The sequence below is a fragment of the Wyeomyia smithii genome, chromosome 1, assembly GCF_029784165.1.
Source record: "Wyeomyia smithii strain HCP4-BCI-WySm-NY-G18 chromosome 1, ASM2978416v1, whole genome shotgun sequence".
NCBI classification, from domain to species: Eukaryota; Metazoa; Arthropoda; class Insecta; order Diptera; family Culicidae; genus Wyeomyia; species Wyeomyia smithii.
The window spans coordinates 128599246-128616962 of record NC_073694.1 but is presented as its reverse complement, the minus strand read 5'-3'; the positions used below and the strand labels follow the sequence as shown (position 1 = coordinate 128616962).

General features: G+C 35.9%; 3 protein-coding genes across 12 annotated transcripts in view; 2 read left to right on the top strand and 1 right to left on the bottom strand.

Moving 5' to 3' along the window:
* LOC129718488 (uncharacterized protein K02A2.6-like) overlaps positions 1-17717 on the top strand; it is a 333122-nt gene that overhangs the window by 75343 nt on the left and 240062 nt on the right. The gene's annotated exons all lie outside the window — the stretch shown is intronic.
* The window catches only part of LOC129718490 (spastin), a 249214-nt gene that overhangs the window by 164306 nt on the left and 67191 nt on the right, over positions 1-17717 (bottom strand). For 2 of the 6 annotated variants that reach the window (XM_055669311.1, XM_055669309.1), the window contains one exon: positions 11611-14721. The exons of the other annotated variants lie outside the window; for them this stretch is intronic. In XM_055669311.1, the coding sequence (XP_055525286.1) occupies positions 12911-14710 (1800 nt within the window). In that variant the 5' untranslated portion in view covers positions 14711-14721 and the 3' untranslated portion in view covers positions 11611-12910. Of the gene's footprint in view, positions 1-11610; positions 14722-17717 lie in introns of those variants that run through there. 6 annotated transcript variants of the gene reach the window in all.
* On the top strand, positions 1023-10959 carry LOC129718497 (uncharacterized). 5 transcript variants are annotated; one of them, XR_008726926.1, is made up of 6 exons: positions 1041-1255; positions 1310-1486; positions 9543-9659; positions 9730-10028; positions 10087-10234; positions 10289-10959. XR_008726926.1 is itself a non-coding variant. In XM_055669322.1 (5 exons), the coding sequence occupies exons 1-4, from the start codon at positions 1221-1223 to the stop codon at positions 9852-9854; spliced, it is 312 nt and encodes a 103-aa protein (XP_055525297.1). In that variant the 5' UTR covers positions 1028-1220; the 3' UTR covers positions 9855-10234; positions 10289-10959. The 5 variants fall into 5 exon arrangements, 1 of the variants encoding a protein (XP_055525297.1); XR_008726925.1 differs by having other exon boundaries at positions 1023-1255; positions 1310-2049; positions 9730-10234; XM_055669322.1 differs by having other exon boundaries at positions 1028-1255; positions 1310-1344; positions 9730-10234.

Below are 17717 nucleotides of genomic sequence, written 5' to 3'. Positions count from 1 at the left end.
ATTAATAAAAAAACGAAGAAAGAGCTTAAAAGCATGGCTACACGCATGTTTTAGTCCGCCATGGCGAATGTTCCGGTTAACTGCCGGAAGGCTGCACGCAAGGACGTAATATTTTTTTGTGAGGAAGCTAACATGATAACCTTCCATGGGAAATTTATCCAACTCAATTATATGTCATAGTTTTTTTTCATCACCATCTGAAATAGTTTTTTTTCATCACCATCTGAAAAATTTTTTTACCGCAAACGTTAGCTGTCAAACTATCGATACTTATCGATAATATCGATAAAAGCCCCGGAATTATCGATTGTTATCGATGTCTGTTTTGGGCGATATTTCCCATCACTATCGCATACGTGCATCGTTTTTATGTACATATTTTTAAAATGAATTTCATTGTTGCCCGAGTTGAAAACCAAATATCTTGACTAACGACAATCGTTTTTTTTACTGGTACCTAATGTCACAAGCAGTGCTGTGTATAGCGCGTCTGATATGCATTACTCGCAATGTTAGGTCTAATAAACGGTACGAGAAAAAAAATTATTGCCGTTAGTCGAGAGATTCAGATTCCAACTTCAACGAAAATATTTAACTTGATTTTGATAGATTCAAGATCACCTTTTTGTCTGGTCATTGGAGCATGGAGCATGTTTGTTGCATGTTCAAACTATTGGAGCGAACAGTTTCAACGATGCACTGTAAAATCAATGTAGAATGGAATAGCGAAAAACGAATGCGAAAATGTGGGCTAGGATTTGCAGCAGAGTTTTGTTCGAAGTTGCATATCTGTTCTGTGGTATCATGAAACCAGCCTTCATCCGTTTTCTTGGTTTTTTTGGTTTTTGCTAACATTTCCTCCTCCACCTGTCAAACGTCTGGAGAACTAGACTTTCTCATACACTGAAAACTGAAAGTACCCAAAAAGCAGTTCGAAAGTACTCAACGTTGATGTTCGGCTCTCGAGCTTGTAGTTGGGTGAAAATTCGATCTTCAGGTTGGGTAGTTTCAACCCAAACTTTGAGGCGAGTACTTGTTTTTGAGTAGTTTTGGACTTAACCGCTTTGTCGTGTAATTTTAGCTCCTCTTGTTTGACAACTCAATCAAAACAAATCCGGTCAAATTTTTTTACTCCAGTTAATAAATTATTGCCGTTTCGTATTTTTCGTGAGATTTTTAATAAACATAAGTGCAATGGGTGAAGAATACATGAAGGAAGGATGGATGAACCGCGGGATCAACACGGCGAGGCGACGTAAGTTTTTCTATTATTCATAACTATAACCCTAATAAAACTAAACGTTTGTAGGCCGATGGTTTCGAGGAGCCGCTGGAAAATTGCCGGTAGTATTAAGCAGGCGGAACGCCTGAATGAGTTTTTAATCAACCATCAACAAATCACACAGCAATTGCTTTAATGGCAAATCATTCAACTGAATGGCTTATATCAGCCGGAGTGCGGCGAATAAAATTTCCACCGAATTAGGTGAGACGCCAGTTTGGCGAACAGAGATGGTTTCGGAACACACTTAGTGGTCCCTGATATACTGTTTAGCGGAAGAATACCCGAATTGTTTAGCGTTGAATTTCACTATATCAAGCTGATCTCAGATGCCGGGAAACTGAAAATTTATATTGCTAATTTTTTTAACCACCCGGATGATTGGTAGTCCGTGATCCATGAGTGTGCAAAAATGGTTTGTCATGGACAGCACACAAGTTTACAATCAGGCGTTGGTTGAGGAACTTTCCCAACAACCTCAGGATGGTTTATTTATCATAAAACGGTTGGCCCAGGAAATAGCAAAATACTAAAATTCTCCCCCCAATCACCCAAGTTCCCCACACTGAGTGACGCTATAAAAGGACATTCCGTGTTGAGAGAAGATCATCCCCTGGTCGACCGTCAAGGCGAATAGTTCGGCTTCCCTTCGATCTGAGATCTGACTTGGACCCCACCAGTTGGAAGGAATACAGCCCGAAATTGGCACTGGGGGGAAGGGACAATTGGAAGACTTGGAAGCCGTTTGGGTGCTGCCGATAGTGGAGGTATGGTGTGTCGTATATCAAGCGTGTGTGTCTGAGTACCGTGTGGGTGTGTGTGTGTGTGTGGATGTGTGAATAGCTTGTGTGTGTGTGTGTATGTGTAAATGGCGTGTATGTGTAAGTAACGTGTGTGTATGTGTAAGTAACGTGTGTATATGCGTAAGTAACGTGTGTGTATGTGTAAGTAACGTGTGTGGGTATGTGTGTGCGTGCGTGCGTGTGTGTATCTGTGTGCCTGTGTTTGTGTGTGTGTGAAAGTAGCGTGGGTCTGTCTGAGTAGTGTGTGCGTGTGAGTAGTGTGTGCGTGTGAGTAATGTGTGCGTGTGAGTAGTGTGTGCGTGTGAGTAATGTGTGCGTGTGTAGTGTGTAGTGTGTGTGTGTATGTGTGTGTGTGTTGGTGTGTGTGTGTATTACGTGTATGTGTGTATAACATGTGTGAGCAAAAATGCATTTATCCGAGGTAAATATATTTATGACAGAATACTTGCATTAGGCAACAAGTTAATTATTTTTCCTATTAGTACCTCAATTGGTATTTTTATGATAGTGAGTATAATTTTATGCTAGTTATTTTCAGCACTAAGCTCGTTTCGACTTTATTTGTAACATGGGACTGACCAAAATTCATATTTTTCTAATCAATTTAGCAACAAAAAGCGTGCAGCACCGGGTATGTGAAAAAGTTTTTGAAGTTTAAGCAAAAAGTGATGAGAAATTACATGTAACTGTTATGCATTTATGGGCAGTTCATGTGGGTATTGGTATTTGTATGCTGTGGTTTATGACAGGTTTATGTGGTTTTTTGTGAAATGTTCATGGATTTTTGTGTATGGTATTTGTATGTTTGGTGTGTTATACTATGGCTATGGCAGATTTAAATTTTTTACACCCACCATAGTCCCACGGCAAGCCTACGTTTGTGCACTCAAGCACATACCCTTTAACTTTTTACTACAGAAACACAAAGTGGTCCTGACAAGTTCAGGGCGTGGCGTTACTGAATGTGAAATTGCCAGATGGCTTTACCGCAGAACTTTTTTGCTTTTTAATTATTTAAAAAATAGATATATTGAAAGGACTACACATAGCGCAGGTGAAGCTATAAGAGTTAGAAATGCACGTTTTGAGCTGAAGTTTTAGTTGCTTAGACTCATTACTTTGTGTGAACAAAAAAAAAGTGGATTCTAAGACAACGTTTCTATTGTGGTTTTCGGGAAAATAGTTTACAGTCAGTTTTTTTTTACGCGGGGGATGCGTTCCAAATTTCTATGGAACCGCGTGAAAAAAGACTAAATTGAGTTGAAATAATAACATAGAAAACCCCTCACAAAACGTTTGAACTTTGACTGAACATAATAGTGGTCATTTTTAAGGCCTAAATGCAATATCATAAAGTTTCAGTATTTACACTAAGAATTGTGATTTTTTTTTTAAACTAATATATGATTACTTTTGTCCTGAAACGAAAAACGTGATTAAAATGAGTTCGATATGTAGTACAGTACTTTTTTAATTTTATCACGGTTAAAAAAAAAATTACCATGAATTTGGAAAAACTGTGATTTTAGCGAAATGATAAAAATTGAATTTTTTGTGTTGGATTCAATTGAAATTTATGATATTTTGAGTAAAATGATGCATAGTTGAATGGAACAAAAGTTCAAGATACAAATGAATAAACAAGAAAAGGTTAGTTTTTGATATTTTTCTCCATTGAATTTTCACGAACTTTCTCATAGCTATTATACATGCAATATCAATATGATTTGTACTGCTTATTCTTTAGCATAGAATTGATATACAATCATTTAAAATCTAATTTAGAGCGTTTCCATGCCAAATGATCTGGAAATTCAAAAAAAAAATTAAATTTTAATTTACAAAAACAAAGTGTTGAATTTTTTTCAAAGAAACTAGAAGTTATAAAGCAACTTCTTATAAAAATGAACTCTTTGATGTCAAAAAATAAATTGTGTTATATCGGTTAAATATTTTAATAAATCTATGTTTGTTGTCGGAGAACTACAAATAACTTACGAAAAAGCGTACTTCATGAAAATCTGAATTTTTAAAGCTTTATATTAAAATATCTTAAAAACGGATACATGTAAAAAAATTGTTGAAAAACGCGTTTAAAAATGTATTTTCAATTCATTTTCATTAAGTGATCGTGACCAGTATAACATTTAAAGAGTAAATTCCCTAAAAATATAAATTTATAAAAGAGTAAGAGTAATGGACAAAAAAATTTCAAGCATTCGCCGGAATTTTTTGTCCATATACTAAGGTTTATCCAGAATCTGCTTTTATATTTTAATATTGTTAGATGATATATTTCATTTTCAACAAATAATATACGTATATTAGCTGTCTTCGTAATACAGTGAATGTAATTGTTGGTAGGTTAATGAAAAAACTTGTCATCAAAAAAACCAAAAGGACTTTTCACACATTTTATTTGTAGAGAAAGATTCATATAATAAGTTTGATTTAATTAGAAATAAATAAGACAAAATCATTCATTATAGTAGCGTAGGTATTGTTGAATTTGAGAGATTTTTTTGGGATTTTGTTTTTGAGGAAGTAAAATTACGCTTGTTCCGTGTCAAATAAATGTTTTTTGAACAAAAAAAGCATTATAGGCACAATATCGCCAAGGAACAATTCCACCAAAAATGTCCCAGTTTTCATATATTTTTTAAATTGTCATTTTCGATTTGGCTGAAACTTTGCATAGAAGTTTGTATGGGCAAAAGAAATGAAATGCTATGTAGAGAAGGTATTGATGTCGCTCAAATAAAAAACACTATTAAAAAAACAAAGTTGGAACAAACATTCAAAATCAATTATCCAAATAGCTCATTTTTGAAAAATCTGATTTTTTTTTCATAAAAACTACAAAAGACATGCTAAACATTGATGGCTGTCCGATCATGGAGAAATGAGCAACGAAAAAGCTGAAGGTTCCCAAAAAACTGGAAAAAAATTGAAGCCAAAACGGTTTGGTTGATTGGTGCGATATCTTCAGCAAAGTTGTAGACAGTTATTTTGTGCTTCCAGAAAAAATATACACTGTGAGAAAAAAGGGTATGTTTTAGAAAAAAAAAAACAAAAAAAATATAATTAAAAACTAATATCTCTGAACACTCACTCTCTATGAATCTAATTTTTTTCCACAAAAGCTACACGTTATAAGCTAACTAAAATATTCAACTGAACATAAAGAAATAAAAAATGAAAAAAACTTAAAGTTTTGGAATAAAACAATAAAATATTTTGTTTAGATTTTTTCAGTTTTTTTCACAGTGTATATTTTTCTTGGAGGACAAAATTACTATCTACAACTTTGCCGAAGATATTATACCAATCAAACAAACCGTTAAGATGCTAAAAATATTTTTATCATTGGAAAAACTCAACACAGGAAATAGCAAATAGTCAAAAGGAAATAGTCGCGACGTTTGATTTATGTCAGCACAAAACCCAGGACATCAAGTTTTGACAGTTATTTACGAAGAAAAAAAAATCAAGTTTTGAGATTATGTTTCGCGCGGATTGTCTAAGTATGATAAAAGTATATTTTGAGCATCTGAACGGTTTGTTTGATTGGTATAGTATATTCGGCAAAGTTGTATAAAATAATTTTATTCTTAAAAAAATATACACTGTAAAAAAAACTAAAAAAAAGTTATAAAAAAATTTGTTTCATTTGATATTTTATTTGATTCGATTTTTTTTTTATTTTTCATTTTTTCCAAATTTTGTTAAATATTTTTAGTTAGCTTATAACGTGTAGTTTTTGCAAAAAAAATCAGATTTATAAAAAGCGAGTTTTTCGAGATATTTAATTTTTAATTACATTTTTGGGTTTTTCCAAAAAATACCCTTATTTTCTCACAATGTATATTCTTTCCGGAAGCACAATATTACGATCTACTGAACGGGCTGGAGATATTGTACCAATTGAATAAACCGTTTTGGCTTTAGAAATAATACAGCAGCTTTAGAAATAATACAGCTTTCAAATGCAACCGGAAGCGTTCAAACCGGTCCAGGCTTGGCTCACAAAATTAAACTGAGTCGATTAACATTTATAACAGATTAGCTGAACCGGCAAATTCGCCCCGTCCATTTGTTTTCTTTATTTGAAAATTTTTAAGCATTCTAAATTGATTCCTCATACATTTAAAGATTGACCTTGCGATTTGTTTATAATCTGCAAACGCATGACGCATCGGATATTACATACGTTGTAACTAAAAGAACAAATCATTTGAAATGATTGGTTTTATCGGAATGAAAACATTCACGCGTTTAGGCTTCTGTACATCACATCAATTCTGTGAATACCTATTTTGATTGGTATTCGGTAATTTTCAGCTGTTGTCCAGAAACATGAAGTCGTTTTCATGGATTTCAAAACGGGATGTGGAGTCAATATCGAACCTATGGGCGTCATTCTGGTTTTGGAAAGACCCATATTGGGTGATAGTCGGTCAGTAGGCTGTTTCCTTGAAACCGGAAGTCCCCATCTTAGAATTCAAAATCACGCCTGTGGTCGATTTTTGCTCCTATGCATCATTACAGTACCGGAAACACCCATATTGGATTGTATTTGGTCATTTTTCGGCTGTTTTCCGAATACCGGAAGCTGCCATCTTGGAGTTGAAATGGGATGTAGGGTCGATATTTGCTCCTGTGCATCATCCCAATTTCGAAAACACCTATATTGGGCGGAATTTGGTCATTTTCGCTGTTACCCAGAGACCGCCATCTTAAAATTCAAAATCATGCCCATATGAGTATTTGGTCATTGTCGGCTGTTTTCCATACACCGGAGATTTCCATCTTGGATTTCGAAATGACATGTGGTATCAGTTTCTGGCCTCTAGTCATTATTATGGATCCAAATAACCGATGTTGTATGGTATTCGGCCTTTTTTAGGCTATTTTCCAGAAGCCAGAAGCTTCCATCTTGTATTCAAAAATAGCGTCTAGCGTCGATTTTTGGCGATTGTGCATTATCCCGATTATTTTAGGCTGTTTTTCGGAGAAATTAGGTGGAATATCTGCTTTATTTGTATGGGAGCCTTCCCTTTCCCTTTCAGAACAGGAAGGAGTGTCAAACTATCATAGAAACATTTCTGGTCCCCAAAAACCTCCACATGCCAAATGTGGTTCCATTTGCTTGATTAGTTTTCGAGTTGTGCAGAAATTTGTGTTTCGTTTGTATGAGACCCCTCCCTTCAAAAAGAGGGAGGGGTGTCAAATCATCGTGGAAATATTTTTTGCTCCTACAAACCCTTAGATGCCGAATTTGGTTTCATTTGCTTGATTCGTTCTCGAGTTGTGCAGATATTTGTGTTACATTTGTATGGGAGCCCTCCCTTCCAGAAGAGGGAGGGGTCTCAAACTATCTTAGTCACCTTCCCCGGCCCCTAAAACCCCCACATACAAATTTTCACGCCGATCGGTCCAGTAGTTTCCAAGTCTATATGGATCAGACAGATAGACAGAGCTGCGTTTTAATATGTTTACTAGCTGACCCGGCAAACTTCGTCCCGCCTATTTTAGTGTTTAATTTAATAATTTTAAACATTTCAAATCCATTGGTTCCTTGCGATTTGTTTATATCGTTTGAAATGATTGGTTTCATCGGAATGACAACATCCTCGACTTTTGGCTTTTGTACATCACCTCTATTCCGGTAATATGCTGAATGCATTTCAGTTATTTTCGTTGTTTTCCAGAAACTGAAAGTGGCCGTCTTCGAATTCAAAATGGTTTCAATACTTGGCTTATATACATCATTTCGATTACGGAAATATCCATATGTATTAGTATTCGGTTATTTTCGGCTGTTTCCTAGGAGTTAATTTTACAATTCAAACTGGTGTTTGAGGTCAATTTTTAGCTCCTTACATCATTCTGGATCCGGTGATACACATATTGGGTGGTACTTGGTCACTTCAGGCTATTTTCCAGAAACCGTAAGTCGCCATCTTGGATTTCGAAATGGCATTAGGAGACAGTTTTTGGCCTCTGAGCGTCATTATGGTTGAAGAAACACTCATATTGGATGATATTTGGTCATTTCCGGCTGTTTTTCCAGACACCGGAAGTCGCCATCTTACAATTAAAATTGTTGTCTGAGGTCGATTTATGTCTTCAGTGCATCATAACAATTCCGGAAATACCCATATTGGGTGGTATTTGATCATTTGCCGTTGTTTTTCAGAGACCGGAAGGCGCCACCTTGGATTTCAAAAAGGCATTTGGAAAAAATTTCTGGCCTCTGAGCGTCAATCTGGTTAAATAAACACTCATTAGGTGGTATTTGGTCATTCTCGGCTGTTTGCCAGACACCGGAAGTCGCCGTCTTACATTTCGAAATGTTGTCTGAGGTCGACTTGTGGCTTCAGTGCATCATAACTATTCCGGAAATACCCATATTGGGTGGTATTTGGTCATTTGCCGCTGTTATTCAGAAACCGAAAGTCGCCATCTTAGATTTCGAAATGGTATTTGGAGACATGCCAGAAGAAAGAAGGGTGTCGAAACATTATGGACATGTTTGTTACACCTAAAAACATTCACTTGCCAAATTTGGTTATATTTGCTTGATTGGTTCTCGAGCTGTGCGAAATTTGAGTTTCATTTGTATGGGACCACTCCTTTATAGAGGAGGGAGGGGTGTCAAACCATTATGGATATATTTGTTACCCCTAAAAACATTCACCTGCCAAATTTGGTTCCATTTAGTTGGTTAGTTCTCGAGATAAGCAGAAATTTGTGTTTCATTCGTATGGAACCCCTCCCTCACAGAAGAGGGAGGAGAGTCGAACCATTATGGACATAATTGTCACCTCTAAAAACATTCACATACCAAATTTGGTTGTATTTGGTTGATTGGTTCTCGAGCTGTGCGAAATTTGAGTTTCATTTGTATGGGACCCCTCCTTTATAGAAAAGGGAGGGGTGTCAAACCATTATGGATATATTTGTTACCCCTAAAAACATCCACCTACCAAATTTGGTTCTATTTACTTGGTTAGTTCTCGAGTTGTGCAGATATTTGTGTTTCATTTGTATGGAACCCCTCCCTTCCAGAAGAGGTAGGGGTGTCGAACCAATATGGACATATTTGTTACTCCTATAAACATCCACATGCCAAATTTGGTTCCATTTGCTTGGTTAGTTTTTGAGATGTGCAGCAACTTGTGTTTCGTTTGTATGGGACCCCTCCCTTCCAGAAGAGGAAGGGGTCTCAAACTATTATTAGAACCTTTCTCGGCCAATTAAACCCCTACATACAAATTTTCACGTCGATCGGTTCGGTAGTTTCCGAGCCTATATGGATCAGACAGACCGGACTGCATTTTTATAGGTATAGAAGTTAGAAGATAAGATGGTCTGAGAGGCCTGTTTAGAAAGCTCCTTTTTTGTAACGAACATAAATGATTTTAATAAGCCTATTGCTTTTTTTTTTTTTTTAGAACATGTACGAGAAGTTCTAAGGAATGGAAAACCCCTTACTAACCGAGAAATCAGGAATCAGATTGAACCACGCGATAACGTGGATGCTCGCATCTTCCCTGATAAAATGGATAGAGGTATGTATCGAAAAAACTCACTTTTATTTATCTATCTTTGAATTTTTTAATAGTATTTCATTCTTAACAGGTTACGATACATTTTCCGGTTTTCAATTGTGCTGTTCTATGTTGAGAAGTTTGCCAATGCCGAACCGCACGTTGTTTGATGCCGAAATGCAAAGCGGTAATGATGGAAACGATAATAAACTGTAGTATGCGGGGATCATTATCAAAAGCCGCCTGCGCCGGTTCTTGCTTGTCTAATAGTGACGACAGGGAGTACGATGATGAAGCGAGCCAGATCAAACAGTATTTGGAATTGCTGTGTAAAATTCAAGAGAACAAGTACATTTACCATAACTATATGGAACCTCTGGTTCATGCTCAGTAAGGGTGTAGTTTTTCTTTACATTTATACTTTTTGATGAAATCCTTACATTCGCAGTAAAATTTCCGGCCTGGATAAAATTAGGCTAAATTGCGGCAATCGAACTCAATCTGGGATACGTTATTCCAACGTACGAGTTGCATACCAACAAGGGTCGTGCCATTTAAAACACCTTTTGCGAGGATTATCTGGTGAAAACTAAAAAGTAGGACTTACAAGGTTGATAATCTGGTTATATACTAATTTGTTTTCGTTTTAGATTTTGAAGCGTTCAAATAAATTGGCGTTTGCCATACATGCTACTTGTTTACAGCTATTTGAAGAGCATCAAGGTGCCCATTTAACAGCGAAACGAATCTCGGATAAAAAAACCATGTTAGTTTTAGTAATAGATTTAATTTCAGCTCGTAGTCGGCAGGATGAAATTTGCCTTTAGCTTATAAGTTATTTTAGACCATAAGGCATTAGACTTAATTGGCTCCGTAAAACATTCATGTTTAAGAAAGTTTAAGAAATTCTTCTAAAGAATATGGAGGATTCGTACAATAAATACGAACTGCTTGGCGAAAAGCACGAAGATGTCCTGGAGGATTTAAACCAAAAAAAAGTACGAACGGCGATACAAACCAGCCGAAGGTTTGCTTCAGAGAATGGTACCGTTTAAGGTCAAGCTGTTGGTGCTAAAGCCTCTCTGCCTCCAGGAATGAATGGAACTCTATCGGTACATTCGCGAGTGTCGTTCCGTTTCGTTAAAGGAGGTCGCGACGGTGAGATCTCCGGCTGGAACATTTAACCTACCTGCGTAGACATGCCTTCTTGCCTTATGAGTAGGAAAAAGAGAGAGCCCAATACAGTAAAGTGTTTATGTTTTATATACCTAAATTATATCGCTGACTCGTTAATAAATAATGGTATAATTATTATTTTTAATATTTTGATTTTTATTTAAAAAAACCGAATTTTTGCCATTTTTTTCTGCAGGAATTTTCAATGCTTGAGTTGGGTAGTTTGAACTTAATTTTGGGTAGTTTTTACTAAAAACCCTGAACTCATCGTTGAGTACTTTTAACCCAACTTGTAGTTCATACCGGATTACCCAATTTTGGGTACTCTGCATTTAACCTATTTTTGGGTAGCTGCAGTAAAGGTCCGAATTGAGTAAAAAGAACTTAATTTTGGGTAATTTTAGTTTTCCGTGTACACAGAGTGAGTAACTAACCACATTTAGTCATAGAGTCTTTCAGTCGCAGAGTTTGTTTTCACTCTTAATTATCGTGTGCGAGGGGTAACAAATGTCTCAGTTCATTAATGAGTCGATTTCGAGCCACCACTTAAAATGTTTAGAAACACAAGACTCGGAAATAGATAATGCGTTCCCTATGAAAACTTGAATATTGAATTAATTATTTTAGAAAGAGTCAGAACTCAGCAAGGGTGCGTATTCTGCTGAACGTTTGATTTTATACTGTTTTTGCCGCACCGCAGAGCGATCGTACCTCGAGACCAGCTGTGAGATGAATTCTAAATTAAATCAAATATCAAATATGAATTAATTGTTAAGAGATAACTCAAAACTATGCCGCAACGTATTATGATGCAACACTATCGCTCTCCTCTTCTGTGTCGCAGTTTTCTTGACTCGAACCCGCAATCTCTGCCTGGACGAGGGAAAAAAAATTCTAAGCCTAAAGTCACACCTTCTATTCCCGTTCACTTTTGCATTTTATTTTTATTTTATTTATTTATTTATTATTTTTTCCGGTAAGGGGAAAAGCCAAGATGGAAACATTTTTACATTCAGCAGGTTTCAATCAGGCATAAAAACCCCTTTTCAAAACAGTTCACATAGTTTCCTTAAGGTTAGTTTACAATTTATCGTTATTTTATCCCCTTACTAATACTTTGTAATGCAATTAGTGCAAATTATAATAAACCTCAGACAGTCGTGAGACTGATTGGGAGGTTTTTCATCTATGATCGTTTGTGCATATGAGAGTATGATTAGATCTAATTGAGTCTAATGTTCAAACAATATTTTCAGTTACGTATCTTTTCAGAATTTTTTTAGAATAGATTAGAATAGATTGTAGGAATATTTTTTACATCGGTTGGCAAATTATTGAAGTTAGCAATGGCAGGATAGATACAGCCGAAACGGATATAATTGGTTCTTGGAGTTGCAACTCTAATATTGTCCATATTTCGCGTATAGTATTGGTGTGTTTCACTTAAAAGATGAATATCTAAATTGTTTTTTATCAAATTGTTTTTGACTTTATAAATATACAAGGCTGATTCGAAGTAATTTATTTGACTTAAGGTCATTATGTTATTTGTTTTGTATAAATCTATGGTTCTATATTGGGATCCAAATATTGTTCCCAGAAAATAGTTCTCATGAATTTGTTCAAAGTGATAGAGATTTTACTTGTTACATAGTTCGGTGCGTTTTGCCAGATTATGTTCAAATAACAAATTTGCGCGTGTACATGGGCATAGAACAGACTCTTTTTCTCTGTCATTGGAAGCATATGACTAGATTGTCGAAGAACTCCTAGAAACTGAACAATTTTTCGGTGAGTTTTATTAACATGCAGGTTCCACTTTAAGTTTTCTTGTAATATAAGCCCCAAGTACGTTATTGAGGTTACTCTTTCTATTTTTTCTTTCCCTAACCATAAATCAATACTTGCATCACGAAAACGATTAGTGCTGGAGAATATAATATATTTTGTTTTAGAAGCATTGATTGTTAGTTGATTGTTGTAGAACCACCTATGAATTAAGTTCAAATCGAGCTGCATGTCTCGAAATAACTGTTCAATATTATTTGATTCGTATACTAGTGCAGCATCATCGGCATATAGCTGTAGCTTCCCTTTCAATGGAAGCTTAAAGATGTCATTGATAAAACATTGAAAAGCAGTGGGCCTAATACCGAACCTTGAGGTACTCCGAATTTCACGGTCAAATCTGAGCTGGTGTGGTTGCCAATGATGACACGTTGTTTTCTGCCGGTTAAGTAAGTTTTAAACAGTTCAAGAGCATTATTTCTTATTCCGTAGCTTCCTAATTTAGACAACAATATACTGTGATGCACGCAATCGAAAGCTTTTGAAACGTCAATGAAAATTGTCGAACACATTTTGCGCTGGTCGATGTTCTGTTGAATTGTATTAATGATGTTCACAATAGCACTAGTTGTGTTTGAGTTTGGTTGAAATCCGTACTGGTTACTGTGAATAATTTTGTTACGATTCAAAAAACTTCTTAGCCTTTGTTCAATTAACTTTTCAAATGGTTTGGACAGTGTTGGGAGTATTGATATAGGTCTATAATTACTAATGTTACTTTTTTGTCCTTTTTTGTGAATTGGTACCACTTTCGCTGCTTTTAAACATTCAGGAAAAACACCTTCTTCTATAGCTTGGTTGAACAGATCAGTTAGTCTTGAGCTTAGTATAGCTATGTTGTTTTTGATGAATTTAGATGAAATGCCGTCTATTCCAACAGCATTCGAGTTTTTTAGGCTATGAACATAATTACATATTTCATTAGCTGGTAGAATAACGATGGAATTTTGAACAACAGTATGGAGCGTACGACTCTTTGGTTCATTATTAAACATTCGTAACAGGTCTTTGGACAACTTAGATGGTAAATTTATGAAGTAACTACTGAAAGCATTGCATATGTCTGTTTCATTTTTGAGAGTGGTTTCATCAATAATAACTTCGGAAATAGCGTTTTGACGGACTTCAGTGTTTCTATGGAAAACGATTTCGTTCAATATATTCCACACCTTTTTAATATTGCTACGATTTTGCGCTATCAGATTTTGATCATACAATTTCTGTTTCTGTTTGATAATTCGTGTAACATAGTGTTTTTGCCTTTTGAAGTTTTGTTGAATTACATGGTTTGAAGGCCATTGAATTGTTCTTTGGTACAGTTGATTTCTCAATTGGATCTCCCTTAACACATGATCATCAATCCATGGTGGCTTACCACGATGTCTGTTTCTACTATGAACAATAAATGAATTCCTTGCCATTGTATCATGGATGAGCGCCGTTAAACTTTCCAAACTCTCTGTTGTATTTACAGATTGCGCCAGCTCAAGAGAGATGCGATCGAAACTGTATTTAATAATTTGTTTTTCTACATTCCCTTTTTTTGAACGGATGAGGCCGAAGCTTATTAGTATTGATTTATGATCAGTGAAACATAAGTCATCCAAGCATATGGAGTATTTTTGACAGTACAAATCTGTTATGGCATGATCAATAATCGTTCTAGATGTATTACTTCTACGGGTAGCATATTCACTATCGACTTTATTAAAAAACGCGAAACCGTTGGATTCAACCATTGATACATAGCTTCGGGAGAGTTCGCTGAGAAGATCAATGTTGAAATCCCCAACACACAGTAGTTTAGAATTACATTCAAGTAAAGCATCCAAATAATTGATGGTATCATTGAGGCTGGCATGAGGTGGTCTATAAATAACTGCAACTTTAACTCGTGGTTCACGCAAATAGATAATTATTGAGCTGCCTTCTAAAAATTCTTCGTTCTTCATTACATCATACTGCAACGACTGGTGGACAAAAATACAAGCACCGCCGCCTGCACGGTTCGTTCGTGGACAGCACACTACATCATACGGGTTGGACATGGGATCACGTCCTGTCGATGGGCAATATGTAGCCCGAAACCGGTAGACGAAAGGTAATTATTATATTATCCCTTTATATCTGTAAGAGCAATAAGTGTCTTGTCTGATCACTCGTCGTGTTCCGTCTGCGTTCGCGATTATCAGATTATGGGAAGTAGATGTGTTTTCTTTTCTGATGTGTTTTTATCAGATTATCAAGTCTGTTTTTAAAAGCAGGTGATATGAACAAGTTATTAATGTTGGTGTTGATGATTCTGTAAAATTTTATGTTATCATGAAAAATTCAAATATTTGGTACCGTAAACTGGGGTGACTTTGATCGCTTTCTTTAATATATCTCAAATATTTTAAGAATATACTGAATACAAAATTGTTTGATATTTTTTAAATGAGTACTGGTATGCATTGAGCAAGATCCAGTCATTACTTTAACGGTTTAGCAACAATTATGCTGTTTTTAAATATGCTTTGAAATTTTTTGACTGAGTGTCCTGAAAATTGGAACTTCAGAGACCAAATGCCTGAAAAAAAGAGACCAAAATGGAACCGAAAAGAGACCAAAAAGTGAACATAAAGAAAATTTATAAAAAGCAAATCCAGACTAAAAGGCAAAAAACAAACTAATGATTTGTGAAAAAGGCTTGTAAATTATAGGATATTAAATGATTGTGTTACAAAGGCAACACAAACGTATGATAGGGTGGCTACTCAAAATCAATTTTTGATTTCTCGCTTTTTTTCTGGGCTTTTCGACAATATTTCTTAAATGTTCCCATTGTTTTTATTTTGAAAATAGGAAAAAACAGTGTTGGGAAACTAGGAAAACTTTATTCAGCTATTCGTCGACTCTGACAAGTGTCTACATAGAGTCCTGCACAATTTTCGCTCTTTTTATCTCCAAGTCGTTCGTAATCCTCGCCTTCTGGCGCTTTCTTGCTTCTTTTACTTTTTTTGCCGTTGAGCTTCCAATGCTTTCATAATATGGAAAAATTCTGACCCTGGAATTCCGTCTAGCGCTAGGACTCAAAAGCTTTGTCTTCTCGAATCAGATTCTTGGAAGAAGAGCCTAACAGTAGTGGTCAAAGTTTTACCTACTTGTTTAACCGATGAAGAAATGCACATTTATTGTCGAAATTATTTTTATTATGTCACATGTCTTAGAAATGCATGAAACGTCGAGATCTTTTTTATCTCGAAATATATTTTTTTCGGAAAAACTTCGATTTTAGAACGTATACACAATTTGTGAGCTAGGGCCTATAGAATGTAATAGCAATTTTCTCAAGGTTCTTAAATTGAATTAAACCGACACTCCAAATAAATGATTCACAAAAAATATTATTCAAACAAATGAATTTGAGATGCTATACTAAAAATATTAATAACAAAAAGATATATTAAAAAAATTCGATCTTCTCAGATTTTATCTAAATAAATTTTTTCAAATAGACAATTTAATTGTCCAAGATTCTTTTGGAGAAAGGAGTCCTCTTATGAGAAAAAATTTTTCTAATAAAAAACTTTTTTTCTTTAAGACACCTTCTTTTAGAAGAGTTTTGCAACAAGATGAAACAAAAGCCATTCGGGCGTAGCCGATGTACTGTTATTATTGTTTTTCAATAGTGAGTATCATTAAACACATCTTTCAACTGTCGAAACCAAAAACAAGACATTGCAGTTACTATGCGCAAGCTGTAAGCTGTGTTTTATGTACGCAATTCTTCAATTCAGTGCAATCAGTTTTACAAGAAGATTGAATTTATTAGAGAAAGTTTTGTGTCATAAATTTTCATCGCAAAACTGGTTGTAAATTGAACATTTTGGGTTTTTTTTTTATTCTCACTTATTTTCCGTCGGTCTAGTTCCGCCACTATTGTGGCCAATCACCGACGCCCAGGGAGGCGACTCCACACCCAGGACCCTAACTCACGACCCGTTTATCAACGGACCGGCGCCAACGGCTTTACTTCCTCATGCGATGGAAGGCGTGATCCCAGAGATTTTTCGCCTCAGAAAATCTCCCGGTGTCGGCTAGGATTGAATCTAGACCAGTTGGGTTGGTTGTGAGTGGATCACGCCACCTCACAACCATCGACACCTATGTCGGCGGTGAGATTCGAACCCAGGCGTCGAGCGTGGTTGGCGGAGACGTTACCAACCACACTAGGCCCCCGCTGAACATTTTGGGTTGATAAAGTGTAATAATTTAAAAAAAGGCAGAGTAAGTCTCTATTTCGGCAAGAATTTTTATCATTTTAGCTTGTCTCTTACATTTTCACTCCTGGGGCAAGTTAAAACGAAGTTTTGAATCGATTATTTCTACATCGGAATTAGTTATTGTCATGTAGAATTCATCATGATTCGAATTTATGTTAGAACGACTCCTACACTAAGTGAAATAGAATCTCACATGTTTCGTGTTTGCAAGGGCAGGGCCTTCCAGATATAAATTTTTGGCTTTAGTTTTGGCACAGCCAAACAGACGAGCCACTCGATGACGATTTTTCGTCCTAAAAAATATCGATTATTTTGAAGTTTTGTTAATTAGGCAGTAATGCCACTGATGTTGCTATGAACAAGCGTTCACATTTATTGGCAAAAACAAAAGCCGATTTCACGAAAATTAGTTGCTCCCAGCTGGTCTCGAGGTACGTTACTGGTCTAACAAGTCAGTAGGTTAGAATCCCAGTTCGGGAAAGAGACTTTTCGTATCGTAGTGCTAACCCCGCAATTGTCCTATACAATATAACGGTGGGCTGCAAAATCTGTGCCAAATTAAAACAAAAAATCGAATTTTGAACCGGAATGAACCTGGAATTTGCTTTTGCATTACAAAAGCAACGCACTTCTAGCCCACTGGTAATTGCTTTTTTGGCCGCTTAAAAAAAAAATAGCTTGGGATGGGAGAGTCTTTCCTTTTTAGTATATTTTCTGCATTGTTTCGGCCGTCCTTATTTTTGATGTCATTCCCTGTAGCACGACAGATACTCTTCCTCACATCGCCTGA